Raw genomic sequence first — 20136 nt, forward strand, 5'->3', positions numbered from 1 at the left:
CGTTTTAGCCTTGGGGGGGGGGTTCTTCCGAAAACCCTACATGAGTTATAAATACATTAATTTTACAAAATCAAAGACGCTACTGACTAGTATATTTACTAAAAGCGATCATTGGGCCTATATTCACGTCACCACTAGACATGAAATAAAAATTACACACAAAACATGGACTATCTTCCAGGTAACAAGAGAACAGAGTTTAGCTATTATAAATGAATACAGAAGTATAAATCAGTTGTTAAATCGCTTAGTTTAGGAGAGATATATTAGTACACCCTAATATTCTATTATAATCACTTTTTTGTTAAAGTTGTATACCATTAAGTTTTGGGGGAATAACCTATCTATACGTTTTGCCCTATAAAATCACATAATTGACGTCATAATGACGTCATATTATGTCATAACGACATCAAAATTGTTGTTATTATTCTTTTTTAATATTACACCAACTCCTGAAAATGTGGTGGTCATACGATATACCGTTCGCGAGTTCTGAGGAAGGGCCGAATCAGCCCCCCCCCCGTCCCACGAAGCCCAAAAAAGCCCGGTCTGGATTGGGTTAAATACCCAAATCATCCTGCTAGCTGCTTTTCATTAAGGTTATTAATGTTACAAAACATGTAACATCATACAGGTTACATGATTGAAGTCATAGCAAATACTTACAGCTAAGTTTGCTTTTTGTCCATCGGTCTGGAGTTAAAAATATGCCCCCTGGACTGGTAATTTATTACAATATGCCACCGGTCTGTGTATGATTAACCAGAGTACAAATATGATGTAACACTGGTAATATCCGCTGTCCTGATACCTCGGCATTTCCTGGTGGCGACGAAACGAAAAGGTGGGTCTATCCGTGCTCTCAGTATCATATCTCTTATATCTTATTATTTACGTTGTTTAAGTACATTTTGGCCAACTCTCTAGTACTTGTCGTCTCGTTGAAATCTAGATTCTTAGCTTTTTAAAATAAATACCTGTTAGTTACAAATTTCATCCATCACAGTCGAAACTTAGTGGCTACTTAAAGAAATAAAACGTCTAACCGATTTTAAATTTTAAAATCTATATCCAGTTATTGCTTGAATATACTGTAACATTGTTACGTTGTGTAAGGGCACGGGTATGTTACTCTTTAAATCTAGCTATATATAGAACAGAGCAAACTGCTTTCTTAAAAATACTTTTTTTCAACAGTTGTGAAAATGTGAACAAGTCACTTTATCAAAGTTGTATCCAGGATCGCGCTTCTGTATCCAGTACCTGGGAGCATGTGGAATAAGCATTGTTTTTTTTTTCACTGTATGATTATAAACGTCAGTGTTCTCAGCGTCTGAGTTTGACCGTTTTGACCGTGTTTGTGGTCTAAGGTTCCAATAAGCCTATACAATCATAACTACGTACGCATACGTTCCCAGCTGGTCTTGCTAACTTAGTTAGTACCGCTTTTCTATGAGAACAGAAGAACCAAACTTCACAAACGCTCCACGAAATCTTTGTGTACGGAGGAAATCTGCAAATCATTAACCAGGTAAGCCGACCCAATACCTGAGCTACACAAACAAAGCTTCAGTCTGGCTTTGTCCGCCCGGCTTAAAACAACACAGCGCTAATGACCCACACCCGGCGGTGTACGTAAGGGGGTTCCCCTGGCGGCTACCTGGGACTCAGTGGGCTAAAAATAAGGCCGGGGAAGTTTGACTCCCCATGCTTAGTAGCTTCTGCATCTATATCTGTATATCCATGTGTTTTGTACTTGTGTAGCCCGTATGACGTCCCTTGGGCGTAACACATCAGCTTCTGTATCTGTATAGCCAGTATAACCACCCTTCGGCGTAACACATCAGCTTCTGTATCTGTATAGCCGGTATAACCGCCCTTCAGCGTAACACACCAGCTTCTGTATCTGTATAGCCAGTATAACCGCCCTTCAGCGTAACACACCAGCTTCTGTATCTACATAGCCGGTATAACCACCCTTCGGCGTAACACACCAGCTTCTGTATCTGTATAGCCGGTATAACCGCCCTTCGGCGTAACACACCAGCTTCTGTATCTGTATAGCCGGTATAACCACCCTTCGGCGTAACACTCCAGCTTCTGTATCTGTATAGTCGGTAAATAACCGCCCTTCGGCGTAACACTCCAGCTTCTGTATCTGTATAGCCGGTATAACCGCCCTTCAGCGTAACACACCAGCTTCTGTATCTGTATAGCCGGTATAACCGCCCTTCGGCGTAACACACCAGCTTCTGTATCTGTATAGCCGGTATAACCGCCCTTCGGCGTAACACACCAGCTTCTGTATCTGTATAACCGGTATAACCGCCCTTCGGCGTAACACACCAGCTTTTGTATCTGTATAGCCACAGTTTGTTTGTTTGCACAACAGAAATTTTATATAATACAATAATAATAGATAAAACAAGTGCAGGAGGGGGAAAAAGCTTACTCAGCATATGCTAAGCCCTCCTCCTCCATACTAACCAAAACTAAACAAAATTGAAATCAAATAATATATACATATACATACTTACGTAAGGAATCGTTAGCAAAATAATTCTAACATGAGCAAAATGATAATATACCAATAATGAAAAAGTAGTATCCATAAATTGATATGAAATAATACGTACATACATAAGGAATTGTCAAGAAAATAATTCAAACATAGGCAAAATGATACGCCAAAAAGCAGTTACTCAAGCAACTGGATATGATTTTGGAAACGTCAGACGTTTCAGCTAGTATCCACTAGCTTTCGTCAGTGACTGAAGTACCAGAGGAGAAATGCAGGTTTATAAGGCTTAGCACAAACTATTCTTGATATGCAAATAAAATGAAGACAATTTTTTGGATGTTTAAACGAGAACAAAAGTCAGACATGTCAAGACAAGATTATGCTAAGTCAGAAAGCTCCTGTTATGCAGAAGTGTTGTCTGTTCTCGGGGTTTGGGAGTGCCAAAAATCAAGTGCCAGGGAGATCTACTCCGCAAAATGATACAATAACAATTAATGAAACAATTAACAGTGCAAATAAAATAAAATAAAATGAAATAAAATAAAATAAAATAAAATAAAATAAAATAAAATAAAATAAAATAAAATAAAATAAAATAAAATAAAATAAAATAAAATAAAATAAAATAAAATAAAATAAAATAAAATAAAATAAAATAAAATAAAATAAAATAAAATAAAATAAAATAAGTAAGTACAGTGAGGAGCGACTTGTCCTACTTAAACTTTGCACGCCCAATTCCAGGTTTAGCTTCTGGCCACCTGCATCAGCTGTTCTGAAGATGAACGTGAACTTGACCTTCCCTGTTCAGTTTCTCCTGCTCTGCCTGACCAACTTCCGTCCGGCAAAGAGCGGTGAGTAAGAATGACTGATGATGATGGTCTTTGGTGCAAATCTATGTCCGATGTTTATAAGAAGATACACATTATTTTTTAAAATTAATGTTTAGAAGATACAAATTGTTTTAAGATCTTTATTGAACTTTCGCAGTGGACAACTTTTGCCGCCACTGAATTGCAGTCAATTTACATTTTTCTCACTGACATATTATATTGCACAAATAAAAGTAAGGTAAATTAAGAGTAGAAGTATAAGTTGATCTAAAATCTATTATGATTTTGCTTTGTGGTTTGCCTTCTTCTTAGACAGTCGAAATGGTATTTTGCATAATATAATCAATTGTATATGGCCTGACAGCATGTACACATTCGACACTTGGACTGCGGGGCCAAATATGGAGCATAACGGATGTGACGTCAAACCGCTGTGAGTGGAACATCTTGACTTCTCCATTGAAGATAATCTTGGTAAGCGTCTGATACAGCCTTTTGAATTACATGCTACTGGGTTTTGTGTTATCACCTGTATGTATCAGGTTATCTTTCAAAATAGGATTTATGAATATTCAATTCAGAATGTTACCCAATAAGTGTAACATAAATGTAAATAATATCATTTTCTACTAAAAATAAACCAATCGACTGGATAGATAAAGAGCCAGGCGTTTCAGCTATTGGAGAGAGTGAGAGAGAGAGAGAGAGAGAGAGAGTGAGTGAGTGAGTGAGTGAGTGAGTGAGTGGGTGGGTGGGTGAGTGAGTGAGTGAAAGAGCGAGTGAGTGAGTGTGAGTGACTGAGTGAGTGAATGAATTAGTGAATGAGTGAGTTTCAGACAGCAGTCACCTTCTTTCGTCAGTGACCGAGGATGAAAGATAGTGGGTGCCAATGCAGTTGCTTGTGCCATTGTCATTATTTTCATGACGTTTATTCCATAGATGTCTAACCATAATCGGAATATCATGGTCTATTCCAGATTAATTTTGACTCCTCCGGTTACCGGCGCGGTTCGGAAAACTGCACCGCCGACGTTCTGACGTTTCACGACGGAAACTCTCCGGGCAGCAGAACTATCGACACGTTCTGTGGGGACCAGACTCGTGAGTTTCATAATGTTTTCGTAAAAATGAGCCCCCCTCCCCAAAATTAATTTTTAAGAAAGAACAATAGAGTAGTCAGCACGTTGTACGCAGTGTTGTATAAGCCCCCTCCCCAAAAATTATTTTTAAGAAAGAACAATAGAATAGTCAGCACGTTGTACGCAGTGTTGTATAAGCCCCCCCTTCCCCCCAAAAAAAATTTTAAAGAAAGAACAATAGAGTAGTCAGCACTTTGTACGCAGTGTTGTATTGTAATAGCTAAATTTCGTCATCACTATTTCAACTGTCATGATACAGAGGGAAGAAATTTCATTTTAGTCAAAAGTACAAAAATACGCCAGAAAATTGCTTTGGTCAGATTGTGAAATGCCTCCATATCAAGATTTGCTTAGAATACATTTAATTATATGTGTGCCAAATTTGGTTCTTTTAGACAAAAGTACGCACCTATCTATCTACATGCATCCATCTATTAGGTAAGGCCACAGCAAGTAAATTTTATGGATGACATCCGCGCGCGCATTAATTTTTGCCTGATTTTGGAAAAAAAAAACAAGAAATTTTGTTGCCCTCTGACAGTGGTCAACATGCCGGAGATGGGCAAAGATGTTTGTTGCCATGCTGAAAGGTGGATGGCAGATAACTATAAAGAAAGAAGACAAGAAAAGACTCTGATTTAATGTTTGTTTCTTACTTTGATGCAGTGATAGTGATGCTGACTGTGTATATGTGATGTTTCCACTGAATCAAAACCATTTGTACACTGATAGAGTAAAAATTTTAAAATGTAGGAACCTTGTTTTTTTCGGCCCGTCTTGTTTTTTTTTTCGCCCGCTCGCATTAGATTTGGAGTCTGGGGAGGATGTCATCCATAAAATTTACTTGCTGTGGCCTAATAGCTATTACAACTAGACAGGCCGACATTTGCTTTGGAGCAAATACAGCGATGGCTTTACCACAGTTTACGACATGGCAGGGAAAGAATGAGAAACACAAGGGAAAACAATGATTTACATTGATACAACTAGAGTTCGGAGGTCTCATGCCTTCGACAGTGTGATATTGTTTTGGTGGGTGTTGTGTGTGTGTATAGTGTAGGTTTTTTGTGAAGATGATTATCGTAGTGAACGAAGCAACAGACTATTCACCAAGCCTGTACCATGTCTTTCTACGGAAATACGGATCGTAGAATTCGGCAAAAAGAAGAGGAGAATTGGCCTGGGGAGTCTGGCCGCGAAAGGTTGTTTTCTTCCCTCCGATACGCGGTGATCCAAACTTCAAAACGGCAAAAACTCCTTCAACTAAATTATTCTTCTATGCAGCCAGTGTTGTTGAAGCGTGCGATGTCCAATACATTGAAGACAATTGCAAGTTACAAAATCACACAAACTGGCCAATTGTTGTGATGGTATGTGGTATGTAAGATAAATGGGTTCCTCCCGGTGAGTTGTATCTCTCTAGCGGGCTATCTGACCCTTTAGCGGCATACTATTCCCTTTATTTTGGCCGTTTTCTACTATTTTTCCAGTGATCCATGGTGCCTGGTAGAAAGTTAATCTTCCTCCACAAAGAGAAACTCATTTATCATATATGCCTTACTTGTCAGAGGGGCCGTCGTATCAAACTTTTAGCAGGAAACAGTCCCGACTTTCTATTCCAGCCCGGATAGTGGTATAGACTAGCCCAGGTCCTCCGGGGACGTTCCCAGAGGTACGACTGGCAGGGCTGAGGTCAGCCTCGGGTGATCTACCTAACCGTCCCAGTCTATCCTGTCAATGCAATTTATCCTGGATAGAATTCAAATAAAATATGTATCCTAGTTGCAATTTAACAATCTTCAATTTTTGAACTAGTAGTTATTTACTGGTTATTTCTCAGGTTGGCGACGCAGTTTGGCTATGTTAGTTTTCTTGTGGGGCCCATCGGACCATAATATGGTCGTGAAAATCTATCCTTTCAATGGCAAGGCTTCTCTATTCCCTCTCCACACGACCCATTATGAAGAAGATTACAGGCATCAAACTCAAAGTCATTCATAGAATACCGCCGTGCTCCTCGCTAAAGCCACAAAGCTTATAAAGATTAGATACTGCTCAATGCGTTCAGACCACTTCCTTCTAGTGACCTGGCCATTGTGTACAGTATACCAACTATGTTATCGATTAAAACAAAGTTTGTGACCTTATATCGGGTTTAAATCTTTAACTCCTGTTGCATTACGATACGATATGCACAAATGTACTACACAAGACTGCACAAATGTACATGCTAATGTTGTAGGTATTACGGGAAACCTATTCACATTATCCATATTCCAGATTTACCTGGGTGCCAAACTGAGATACTTTGTGTCCAGTGTGCTATGGGTCTGGCAACCAGGCTAATTCCAGATGTTCACACTGGGGGCCACAGACCTGTCAAATAAAGCACGCTCTGCTGGGGCACTGGGCCACTAATGTTTTTTCAACAAACAATTTCAAAGAAAACGTTTTTTCAACTAAAACCAATGTTGACAGCTTCCTGTCTGTAACTTGTTGTTTTAACCTAGATATGAATAGGTTTCCTGTATTCCCTACAACATTAGCGTGTACATTTGTGCAGTCTTGTGTCAGGGTTTACAAATTTTACAAGAGTTATGCAGTTGCTCCAGTACATGTAACAAATATTAATAAAAAGAAAGATTGCCTTTTCTACATTGTACATTATGAATGATGTATCTATGTGTGTTTGAAGGCTGGCCGAGTCGTTAACCCAGCATTAACCCAGTATTAAAACTTTCAGTATTAATGCAGCATTAAGCGCCACTTTCGCCAATTTCGCAAGGATTCTGTTGTTTCAACAAACAGGAAAGTTTTTTCCAGCTATCCTTGTGGGCATAAAGCAATGTAATCCACAGAGGGTGGAAACCAAAAAGGTCTAGTGCAGTATGAAAGACATATAGATTTCTCTTATTAATTAATCAAATTGGGTCACAATTTACATAATTAATATCTGTCAATGTTCCTCTTCCTCTTGTTTAAATATGCCACCATTTCAATTGTTCTATCATGGAACGCAGCAGATTTATAGACTTTTGTCATTAATTATGTAAATTAGATTGTGATTTGCATAATTGTCATCTAATTAGGTCAAGCATCACTTAAGCTACCGAGATACCAAAAATAACAACAATCCGTCAACCGGTTCTTGAGCTATCCTACTTCAAGCATTTTCAAACAAATGCCTCTGCATTTCCCAAATAAGCTGCTACGGGGCCCAAACTTACGGCACTTCTTTCTGAGCACGAGAGCTACCTACCATCTAAAAATCATGACCCTAGCACGTCCATATCACGAGATTTAAAAACCAGAAGTTTCGCTGCAGTACTTTCTAATTCAATGACGTGGGGACCCCCCACGAAGCCCATATCCGAACTTGACCTTGGTATTGTCAATGGTAACTTGCCAACTAAAAACATGAACATCCATTTAAAGATTCTCGAGTTATCTTGATGTACAAGAAAAAACACAAGAAACAAAGGTCAACTGCAGTGACATAGAAACCCCCAGGGGCCCATCTTTGAACTTGACCTCGGCATTTTCAACGGTAACTTGCCCACTAAAAATAATGAACATCCATTTAAGGATTCTCGAGATATCTTGATGACAAGGAAAAAACACCAAAAACCAAGGTCAACTACAGTGACTTAGGAACCCCCCACGAAGCCCATTTTTAGCCTTGACAATGGCCACCCCTAAATCAACCTGCCTGCCAAAAATCGTGAACCTCGGACCTTGCCTTCAAGAGTTATCGTGCCTAATCTGCCAAACAGTGCAAACCCGATTTCATAACCTTCTCCGAAGGCATAGCCTTCAGTCGAAGGCAACTATAGTATGAAGCAACATACAACTAAGATTACAACAGTTGGATAGCTATTCCCTACTATTATTGGTTAGGATTTTCAATTGCATAATGAAAACTGTTGCTTTTCAAGATAAAACTAGGGGTCGGAGATCTCATGTCTTCGTCAGAGGTACATCGTTCTAGAGAAATTAACATGCGTATTCTTCACTCTTTTTAATAATCAATTTGGTCTAAAGAACTAAAGAATCTCTGTACTATTTTTATGGTACAGAACACCCTGAAACAGTTTGCCGCAGATTATACAGATGCGTCGTCACCCGTGTTAGCCCCCCCCCCCCGCTATGTTATTTGAGTTTGGACTGTTACTGGAAAAAAACGTTCAAGAAATTCTTACTGTGTTGAAAGTGTCACGACAGCGCCGCAAAATATAATAAGAGAAGATGCTATAAAGGAAAGAATCAGAACAGGGTGACTACTGGCTGCTGTTTTGTTAATTTGTCTTTATGACAAATAGAAGACTTGTTTCTTGTGTTCCTTGTGTCCTAACATTTGTACTTCTACAGTTAGTATATTCCAAATCTAGGCATCTCGTTTTTCGGCCCTTCGTGTTTTTATTGCGCGCTTGCCTTAAATTTAAGGCAATTAGATTTAAGGTCTCCAGTGGACGTCATCCATAGCAATTACTTGGTGTGGCCGTAGAAAATAACCTGATATATGTCCAACCTATCCTCCCCCGGCTGAAGTTATAGTACAATCCCTCAATGTAACGTCATTTGATCCCATCCCATTATGGGGTTCCCCCGCTATATCCAGCTGTCGGCTGTCTCCAAGCAGATGTAGGTGGGGATTTCTAAACACAAAAGGTCCTATTACGGGGACATAACGACCTCCACGACTCTCATCTTTGAACTCAATCTTGGAGATCACCACAGTAACATGCCTATCAAATTTCATTAACTTCCATCCACACATACAAAAGTTATCCTGCTCACAAGAAAAATTAACAAAATGCCCCCTGTAGTCACAACGAAACCCCCCACGAAGCTCAGTAACGAACTTAACCTTGGTCCCGACAATAGTAAGCACCGCACCAAGAATTATAATCAACATTTTACAAATACTTGAGTTATCTTGCTAACAAGCCACAAACACAAAAGGTGCACTAACGTGACGCACGGACCCCCCACGAAGCCGAAACTTGTACTTGACTTCGGCCTCAACAGCGGTAATCTGCCTGCCAAAAATTATGGACGTCGAATCATGCCTTCCAGAGTTATATCGCAAAATCCGCAGTTCCCCACACTCCGGCGAGACAATTTCATAGTCCTTCTGACGAAGACAAAAAGCGTTCATGCCCCGCATTCCAATGCTAGAGCAGGAAAGCTTGAAATACCTACCAAAACACTTGAATACAGACATACTGTCAGTATGGCATGGCTCTGTGCAGGTGTTAATGAAGTTAAGCCAGTAAATCCCAACAGCCAATCAGCAAGAAGAATAGAGGAAAGCTGCATGCCTATTGGTTGATGCCCTGCATTCCATTGTGATGACTCATGCCCAAACGTGGTAAACACCGCACACTAACACAGTAATACATTTGCTATAACACAGCCAAAAAGCTCAAATAAAACCATTCTAAAAGCTTGTATAACAAAATTTAAAAAAACACCTAGGGGTCTTTGCACACTGTATCTCCATACCAAATTTCATATCCTTAGGCCCCAAACTGAAGAAGCTGAATCTATTTTAAGAAATGGCAGGAGAAGGAGAAGGAGAAGGAGGAGAAGAAGAATCATGAGAAAAAGCAATATGGTTTTTACAACTTTGTGGTGAACCCGTAATACAGTATTTCATGGTTTGAGGTGCGTATGAACATTTTAGATACCGATTCTAACATTAATATTGCAGCAGCGACGGGTTTTGAAGACGTCAGACGTTTGTTAGACCTGTCCACGGCCAGTACCGGCCATCAGATGTACGTCGTCTACAGCCGCAACCCTCTGTCTCAGCACCGATCCGAGTTCAACCTTACATTCACCACAAGAGACAACAGTGAGTACATCTTTGTCCTTAGGACTGTTCTTTAAATAATTGATTCACTGGAATATTCTTGAATATAAAATTTGAATCGTCAATAATAATGTCCGTCTGTGTCCCTTCTCTGCAGACAATGTTCCAGAGTTCAACGAGGAAACGTTCGTCCCACAAATGGCACCGGTTTTTAACTACAACACAGCTGAGGTAATTGAACACATCTAGTGGATAGAATAAATAAAAAAGACAATCTCAAGGCCAAAGTTATTGTAGCTCATTAGAACTAGTCAAAGGTTCGATGCGTGTAACTAATGTGTTGAAAAAGTGTTCAACTTTGGTAACAATCACTTGTCATAACGTTTTTCAGGATTTTGTGCAAGTTGAGCTGGAATACAGTTTTGAAGCAGATCCGTTTTACTACCCTTACGGCTACACAACATACAACAAGACCGGTGGTAAGTGTGTGTGTGTGTAAGTATGTGTGTGTGTGTGTGTGTGTGTGTGTGTGCAAGTATGTGTGTGTGTGTGTGTGTGTGTGTGTGTGTGTGTGTGTGAATGTGCGCACGCGCGCGCGCGTTATGGAGAGTTAAATCGTCACTGATGTTATTTCCATCCATGGTATCAAATTATTGTCTGAGTAGTGAAGTCTGCCATGCCTAGGTCGTTATGTTGTCCATGTCTCACCACGCAGATTCCCTCCAGCTGTACGTCGTCATCCACGAATTTATCCTCACGGATTCTATCCTGGCTTCAGACTTCGAATATTCCTGTACCTACGAATCCGACGGCTCTCCTGCGTCTGTTCTGCTGACTGTGCCGGCTGAATACGACAGGTCAGGCCCTCATTTATTACTTCGTGCTTGTGTGTACACGCGTGTGTGTGTGTGTGTGTGTGTGTGTGTGTGTACGTGTGTGTGTTTGTGTACGAGTGTTTATGTGTGTGTTTGTGTACGTGTGTATGTATGTGTGTGTGTGTGTGTGTGTGTGTGTGTGTGTGTGTGTGTTTGTGAGTATGTGTGAGAGAGGGAGAGTGTGTGTGTGAGTGCGTGTGTGTGTGTGTAAGTGCGTATGTGAGTGTGTTTGTTTGTGTGTGTGTAAGTATGTGTGTGTATATGTGTTTGTGTGTGTGTGTGTTTGTGAGTGTATGTGTGTGAGAGAGCGAGTGTGTGTGAGAGTGTGTGTGTGTGTGTGTTAGTGCGTTTGTGAGTGCGTGTGTGTTTGTGTGTGTGTGTAGTGTGTGTGTGTGTGTGTGTGTGTGTGTGTGTGTGTGTGTAAGTATGTGTGTGTGTGTGTGTGTGTGAATGTGCGCACGCGCGCGCGCGCGTTATGGAGAGTTAAATCGTCACTGATGTTATTTCCATCCATGGTATCAAATTATTGTCTGAGTAGTGAAGTCTGCCATACCTAAGTCGTTATGTTGTCCATGTCTCACCACGCAGATTCCCTCCAGCTGTACGTCGTCATCCACGAATTTATCCTCACGGATTCTATCCTGGCTTCAGACTTCGAATATTCCTGTACCTACGAATCCGACGGCTCTCCTGCGTCTGTTCTGCTGACTGTGCCGGCTGAATACGACAGGTTAGGCCCTCATTTATTACTTCGTGCTTGTGTGTACACGTGTGTGTGTGTGTGTGTTTGTGTACGAGTGTTTATGTGTGTGTTTGTGTACGTGTGTATGTATGTATGTATGTTTGTGTGTTTGTGTGTGTGTGTGTGTGTCTCTCTGTGTGTGTGTGTGTGTGTGTGTGTGTGTGTGTGTGCGAAGTAGTACCAGACTTGTAAAATGTTTAGGTTCAAGTCTAAAAAACTGAAAGTCTGTAACAAGTTCCGGACTTAAAAACCAATGTCACATTCCCCCTTTTGTTCTGAACCATCTGATATCTATCTATCTATCTATCTATATATATATATATGTTCTGTGTGTACCTTTGCAGCAACTGGAGTCCATGGAACTGGCCATGGGTCCCGGTTAGAAGTTATGACTTACTGAATTGGAAAGGAACTGAAGGAGTCATAATATACAACATTTCTGGTGCTAAGGTAAGGAATTTTTTTGTGCTACAGACATAAATAGAATACATTAGTTACCAAATGGCATTTTTGAAGTTAGGCTACTTTATTTTTTTCGTATGGTTTACTTATAATATTCTGATTGAGTCAAGGGGACGCTCCTGACCTGGGCACGCATTCGCCATTAGCGTAAGCTGGTTAGGAGCAGTCCACGTGACCTCAAACACACCTGGGTACCCTCACCTGGCACCAGCGTGCTTAAATACAGCTTAGAACAAGAGATTTCCCATTCGGATCCCAGGAGACCGGCCAGGACAAAGGAGAAACGAGCGGACGAGTGTGACGGACTACAGGAGGGGGAGGGGTGGGGGGTGTGCTGACGGCGTCTTAGTGGGAGAAGGGAATTTGAAAGTAGCCCGCCCACCCACACTCTTTTCCAACGTCTATGTGGGCGTTTGCTCAGGACTTTCTGTCCATACCTTACCCTTCTACCGGAGCTTTGCCCGGAGTTCAGTTAGGATAGGGTACTATTACCACGGGGGGTGTAAGAAACGTAATATACAAGCAGATTCTAGGGTGGCAAGAGACAGTATCAAATTGGCCAGTTAGTATTCATTGAGTGGTGTATTGGACCCTCTCTGGCGAATGGATACTGCCTTCATTTGATGCTGACTAGATCTTTTGCCACCTTAGGATCTGCTTGGGTATGAGAAATGCTTCCTTGAATATTTGGATGACAAAACACCAAGCACACACATTGACGGTTGCAGCAACAAGACACACACGCATACATACATACATACATACATACACACATGGACAAACATTTTGTTGTGTGTTTTTAAAATGCTCTCAAAAACGTTGTTAATAGCTGCAGGTTAGAGAGGAGATAACCGTGAGGTGTAAAATAGGACTTGGAACGCTGACGACCAAAATCCTAGTGACAGGTAAGAGTCTTCCTAGCGGCTCAAAGTTGAACTGCATGTATCCATTTTGACTATAAATAAAGTCTGGAATACTAGAAACGTGATATCTGTATAGAAAGAAAGATAAAAATACATCCAAGCGATCCCTGCTGTTTTTAGCATGTCCCATCGGGCGGTTCGGGCGGTTCTGTGCGGAGCGCTGCCAGTGTTATAACGGAGCAGCATGTCACAGCTTCAACGGTGCGTGCAGGTGCGCCCCTGGCTGGACGGGGAAGAACTGCATCACAGGTGGGCACTACTCAAGAAGCTCGGTAAAAATCGCAACATTTATCTAAGGTGGCAAATGAATTACACAGTTCACTGACATGTAACGATTTCCCGAGTTTTGTATTATACATTATGTATTATATTATATTATATTATTTTGGTATTATATTATATGTTATGTATTAGTCTAACTGTAACGATATGAATCTGTCTTGTCCTAACGTAATTTAAACGTTTTGTCATCCACAAGATCACCCAGAAATGCACATCTGTCCTTCGGCCAGAGAGCTAAAAGACTTGCGGATCGGACAGGAACTGCAGCTTACATGCACGGCTTACAAGCTTGACGTCACTGACATCAAGTGGTTCTTTGAGAGTGGCATTTCTGTTGACCAGCTTAATGTTTCAAACAGCAAAAAGTTAGCAAATTTAGAAGGTTTCTCTCTTGAAATTGTCCTTATCACAATCTTATTACGTAATGTGATAGAAAACTAGTATACTAGTATACTGTTGGCGCTGGCTATAACATGTACAGGAATTGGACTGTGTTCGATCGCCCTTGTCACTCCGACACCGTTGATGTATTACTTACGTCACGTATTCGTAACGTTACCTGACTGACATAATGAATGTGTAAAAAATGTTGAATTTGTTCCTCTTAATAATCAAAAATAGTGCACAAAAAAGAAATAAGTTTACTCTGAGACCTTTATTGATTTATGGATGAAGGTTAGACATCCAGGCGTCTTTATTGATTGGTTTGCCAGCCACACACATTACTTTCTATAAACTTCAGAAGCTCAACTTTTCTCCTCCCTCCACAGCTCTTCTGTTCTGTACATCAACTCCCTGGCACCTGAGCACGAGGGTCACGTGACCTGTGAGGGTCTTACCACAGGAGACACGTACAGAGACATGGTGGACATACAGATAGGTATGGACTTTTCTTGGTACTGGTTTTATGCTTCAATCAACTTACCGCTAATTTTGTACAATGAATATTAAGAAAAAGGGGAACAAGAGTCCAATACGTGGCCTTAGGCCTGAGTTGGGCACGCACACACTTACACATTCACTATATACATATACATATAAAATATGGCAATGATAGGATATTATGTTAACACATTCCAGTGTGTGAAGAGAATTACTGGGGCCCGCTGTGTGACCGAGTCTGCAACTGTACACAACAGGAGACCTGTGAACGGCTCCAGGGCTGTGTCTGTTATGGTGACGGGTGTCCAAGTGAGTCATTTTGTACACTACTTTCCTGACGAAAATGTAAACATCTGTTAGACAGATAGATTGACATCCGACCCCTTTACCAATACAAATACCTATTACGTACTTCAGCTGAAAATTAAAGATATCTACATGTACATGTTTTAGACCCTCCAGGCTCCCAGGCCGTCCTCCTGGCCACCAGTCTGTCGGCAGGCGCGCTGATTCTCCTCCTACTCGGCGCCATCTTCCTGCTCTACAGGCACAACAACAGGCTGCGGGTCGGAAACATCGACGATCCGGAGGTCTTCCAGCTCGAACAGGACCTCAAGGTACGTAATTAGCTCCAATATGGACTTTTTAACAGGTTAGGGCAGTACACTTCGGCAAAATTAGAGGCCGTTAGGTTTTTCATTTCTCTCTCGGACAAATGAATTCTTCGGGAGCCGAACACCCCTCGCCATCTAGCTATATGGCTGAATTTTTACTGTTTTTGAACATGCATTGCTATTCTGATGGAGACTATCTGGATAGTGAAATATATGAAGCTGCTATAATTCTTGCTAGAAGCCAGAACTGAATATCCCTGACTGAACCCCCACCTTCTCCCCAGGCCCTGATGCCGCCTGCAGCAGGCTCCTCGTCAGGCAGTATCGACATGGAGCTGCTGAAGGAAAGGGAGATCGACAGGAGCAGGCTGCAGGGCGGACAGCTCCTGGGAGAGGGCGCTTTTGGACATGTCGTCAAGGCAACGTTGACACAACTGGAGGATGACGATGCGGTAGTGGCTGTCAAGAAACTCAAAGGTAAATTTTTGTTTGAATTTTTACTCCTTATCTAGCTAGTGTGATCATACTTTGTATTGTATAAGGTCACACTGACTTAATTCTATGGATGGCATCCGCGCGCGCATTGATTTTCGCTTGTTCTAAAAAAAAAAAGATCACGTCCACCGAGGCTCTGGCCTGGCTCTAGGTCTGAGTAGTCCATAGTAGTTATCGACAATACGGAGCCAGGCACCCAGGCTACCGGAGCTCCACGACTCAAGAACTCAGTATATACGTACAGTGCCGATTCATAAATTCCGCAAAAAGCCAGCTTGTGTCGGCTTGTCGTATACGTTGCTATGTATACTGCCGCGAATTCACAATACCAGCCTTGTATTCCCGTCGTTTAGTAGCATTTTTATTTTTGGCCGGAATTTTTTTCTATTCGCCCGCGCGTGGGAGTTTTCAGAGGATGTCATCCATAAAATTAAGTCGGTGTGGCTTAATAAAGAATACGCGTACATGACTATATGATGTAAAACCTGACTATGTAAATGTTTGTCCAGACGATGATGACTCCCCGGCCAGACAGGCCCTTCTGCGGGAAACCTGCATCATGTTGTTGTGCGGTAACCATGACAACATCATCCGGCTGAAAGGCATCTGTTTTAGAGACGGTTAGTTCAGAATCTTTGTGGCTCATGGATATCGATGTTTGTCGGTTGGTTTATTTCCTTTTGAAATTAACTTTTGCCCCGAAAATCAAGTCATCACTTCATGTAGATGTTCAGGTAAGGCTGTTGTGGCAGTGAGGAAGAAGATTCCATAGTCCATATTGAAATATTTTTTCCAGGCCCGCTTCAACTAGTGCTTGAATATGCCGAACACGGGAGTCTCCTTCACCTGCTGTGGACGTTACGTGCGGAGTCCAAACTCAACAGGACCGTTCTGGTCAACAAACGGCACATCTTCGAGAACATGATGGTGGAGGTCTGCTGCGGACTGGAGCACCTGGCGACCATGAGGGTAAGGAAATCAACTGTCCCTCGATCTTTCCCTTCCAATTCCGCGCCCAAGACATGAAGTAATATTTGAAGTGATGTTTACCACCACGGAAATCAAGGGATTTCCTTTTTGAGATTAGATGTGTTTGTTGGAATTTTTTCTAATTGAAAAAAAACGGGAGATTCAGTGCAAGTTGTGAGCTTTTTATTCCACGTCTTAGCTTCAGGAACCATGTGACAGACTCCACTACCTCCCTGGAATGCCTTCTCTTACTTAGATATCCCATTCCTGGCTTAACCGTTACCTATTAGGGGATCGTTTAGACTTACAGGCTTGCAATTTTCTACAGCAGATGAAAGTTTTCTATTGTGTTTTAAGGTAATCAAAGCTAAAAGCTGATTAAAAAAACATATTTGGTAACTGAATTGCTCATCTTTGCTTGTGTCCAGCTGGTCCACCGAGACATCGCGGCCCGGAACATCCTGATCCTGGAAGGGAACCGCCAAGATCGCGGACTTCGGGCTGGCCCGGGACATGTACGCTATGGGGTACCATCGGCAGGACGGGGTAGGTCCCAGGACAAGTACGCTGTTTGGTACCATCGGCAGGACAGGGTAGGTCCCGGGACATGTACGCTGTGGGGTACCATCGGCAGGACAGGGTAGGTCCCGGGACATGTACGCTGTGGGGTACCATCGGCAGGACAGGGTAGGTCGGACTAATAGCACGATCTTACATAGGGAGCTGGCGCAGTATTATTGAGTAAGAAAAAGTAAAATAAGTTTAAAATAGAAGAGGATTCTAGTCATCTACAGATCCCGTAGTCTTTTCACAGCCGGCTTTGCATAGAACTTGAAGCAGCTGTTCTTTCTTGTTCCTCAAGGGCAACGACCTGTTGCCGCTGAAGTGGATGGCGCCGGAGGGCCTGAAGAACGAGGCTAGGTTCACACACAAGAGTGACGTGTGAGTTTTCAACCTTGCCAAGAAGACACTAACATTTTAGTGGAAACAAACGTTCATAGTCCTCTCGATTTAATAACTACAGTACTGTGAAATCTTTCCCATCTTGAACACTGTGAAATATTCACTTCCAGCTGGTCCTTCGGGGTTCTGTTGTGGGAAGTGGCGCAGCTGGGCCGCACGCCGTACCCTGGGATGGAGGGGGCAGACAGAATATATGATGCGCTGCAAAACCACTTCAGACTCCCCATGCCTCAACTGTGTACAGAAGAAAGGTAAGCCTGGGATGTTTCTTGAGAAAAAAATACATCCACACAACGCTAAAATCATTTAAGTTAGGGTAAGTTTTGTCAAATACAAGTCCAGCACAAGACGGCGGGCGGTATCGACTTATGGGGACCTTTGACCCAATTCTGACATCATATTTTGGTTGAAAAGTAACACTTCATAAAGGCTGGATGAATAATGATTCTATTCACTCCCAGATACCAGCTGATGCTGAAGTGCTGGAAATTTAACGAGAAGACCAGGCCGGACGCCACAACTGTCAGGAAACTACTGGAGGCGGATCCCAACGTGAGATTAATGTTAATGTGTTTAGTCCTAGGCAGTACCATGCTATAGGTCACTATGAACTCGTGAGCTTGTATTGGGTTACACATTGTTATTAATTGACACAATTTTTGGTCCAGTTTCTAGCTTATTTTGTCAGTGGAAGGCCAAGATACCACTGAACTACTTTAAAGTTGCCGAAAAAGCATTTCCTCTCTCCATTGATATTTGTGATATTTGTGATGGACAATGACTCATCAGAATGAAATTCGGCCATTCTGATTAACATTGTTGACATGGACGTCATAATAACGGTGATATAATTTTCTCCTCCAGGGCTTTTTCTACTTCAACGCACCTGTGGCAGCGATAGAGGCACCAATAACTCCGGTATGAGACTGCATCGGACGCAAATAGAAGGCTAAAGTGACGTCAACCTGGATATAGCTGATGGCTGCACAATACTGGACAATACTGGGGGGGGGAGGATATTGACTACGACAAATTTTTTTTTGCTGTTTTTATGTAAACAGTATGTTCATTTTGCCAAGCTGGCACTCTATTTCAGTATTTGTCAAATGTTTTCTGCTATATTTACTGAACTGTTTTTGCATCCATTTTATATAACTGTATGTACGTCTTTAATAAGTACCAGTTCAATTGAAATCAATATGTATGGAAGTTGATTTTGTATCTCAATAAAACCCAACTGTACACGTGTATCAGAGTTCATGTGTATGAAGATCTATTTAGAGTATTACTAACGCCCAAACTTGTAACAATAAACATGTTTCACTACTACAGTCTACATTCTTCTACTACAGGTTACATTCTTCAGTCTATAGAAGTCAGGTTATCACGTTACATGTCGGCTCACAAATTGGGCGGATGTTCCCCCATCCGTAACCCTCTCCTATTGGTCCTCACTTCCTACCCCCTACCTACCCTCCAACTCATCCTCATTCGTCGTCGCCACTTCATAGTGAGCGGTTGAGTGTGTACTTCGCTCCGTGGACTTTGTCCCTTGTGTTAAGCTCGAGTCTATATCTCTGGTGAGGCTTCTTACGCTGACCGCCGCCTTGCCTAAAACCCGTAGGCGCTCCTCCCGGGCTTCGGCCACACAGACGCCGCCAGTCGATGACACGCCGTCCGCCCCACGCCCGTCTTCTTCCACGCTTTCAACTGGCATGGGTACCGACCCTGACGCTTTACCCCTCATCCCGCCGGCCTGACGGCTAGTACGACCCTCGACGGTCGCTTCTTTAGGACCCCACCGGCTCAACCAGCCCAGGCCGGCCCCTCCCGACTATCCACCCCGCCAGAGAACACAGACTCCATCATGGCGGTTCTGTTTTGGATGGAGCAAAAACAGGCCGCCGTGGACCAGAGACTGGAGGCGTTGCAGTCGGAGGTGCGGGCTTGCCGACAGACACCCAGCACGAAGGAGCGCACCTGCATGGGCCCGAGAAGGGAACAAGAAAAACTACACCTTCAACATCGGCCTGCGGGACCAGCTCACCACACTACGGTGCTTACTTCGCCGCAGGACAAGGACGCCATCATCAACAAGGCGATAGGTGAGATTAACACGCAACCGAGACATAATCCTTGCCGACATAATCCTTGCCGTACATTAAAATTTTGTCAATACTGCATGTTTTTATGTGTTCTGTAAAATACAGAATAGTATAGTTTGATTTGATTTGATTTATTAGGCTGATAACACATATGTATGCAGCCAGGACTGCCCAACTAGCCGGAGGCTATTATAAAGGGCTAGCCCTCACAACAATAACATAAACAATTCGGAACAGTTAACAGTGTCAGTTGCAATTCAGATAGACATAACGTTACTACCGGTACTACTACATGACAGATGTTGTGGCCAAACGTTAACAAGTTAGAATATCCGGCCTGGTCGTCGTGCGTTTACTACAATTACATTTATATGTCAGGTTAATATACTATTACATAACAGATGTTGTGCACTATATTTACATTGTCAATACAATATTATTCTATTGAACTATTTACTAAGTAGTTGTCGTCAAGTATTTATCAAGTATTGTCCATAGTTTCTTTTTAACCCT

General features: G+C 42.1%; 1 protein-coding gene across 1 annotated transcript; it reads left to right on the plus strand.

The window, feature by feature from the left end:
• The first annotated feature begins 838 nt into the window (after positions 1-838).
• Positions 839-18760, plus strand: LOC109475366. Its single transcript, XM_019775978.1, is given in 24 exon segments — positions 839-847; positions 3269-3378; positions 3722-3831; positions 4335-4458; positions 10210-10353; positions 10469-10542; positions 10703-10790; positions 11027-11173; positions 11775-11916; positions 12273-12378; positions 13220-13295; positions 13434-13562; positions 13792-13960; positions 14366-14475; positions 14676-14786; positions 14940-15094; positions 15376-15568; positions 16383-16555; positions 16984-17024; positions 17026-17101; positions 17418-17497; positions 17629-17769; positions 17980-18070; positions 18383-18760. Coding segments are annotated over 23 exon segments (2613 nt in total). The 5' UTR covers positions 839-847; positions 3269-3305; the 3' UTR covers positions 18443-18760.
• Positions 18761-20136: the final 1376 nt, after the last annotated feature.

This window comes from Branchiostoma belcheri, unplaced genomic scaffold (assembly GCF_001625305.1).
Source record: "Branchiostoma belcheri isolate BF01 breed outbred unplaced genomic scaffold, Haploidv18h27 scaffold103, whole genome shotgun sequence".
Classification (NCBI taxonomy): Eukaryota; Metazoa; Chordata; class Leptocardii; order Amphioxiformes; family Branchiostomatidae; genus Branchiostoma; species Branchiostoma belcheri.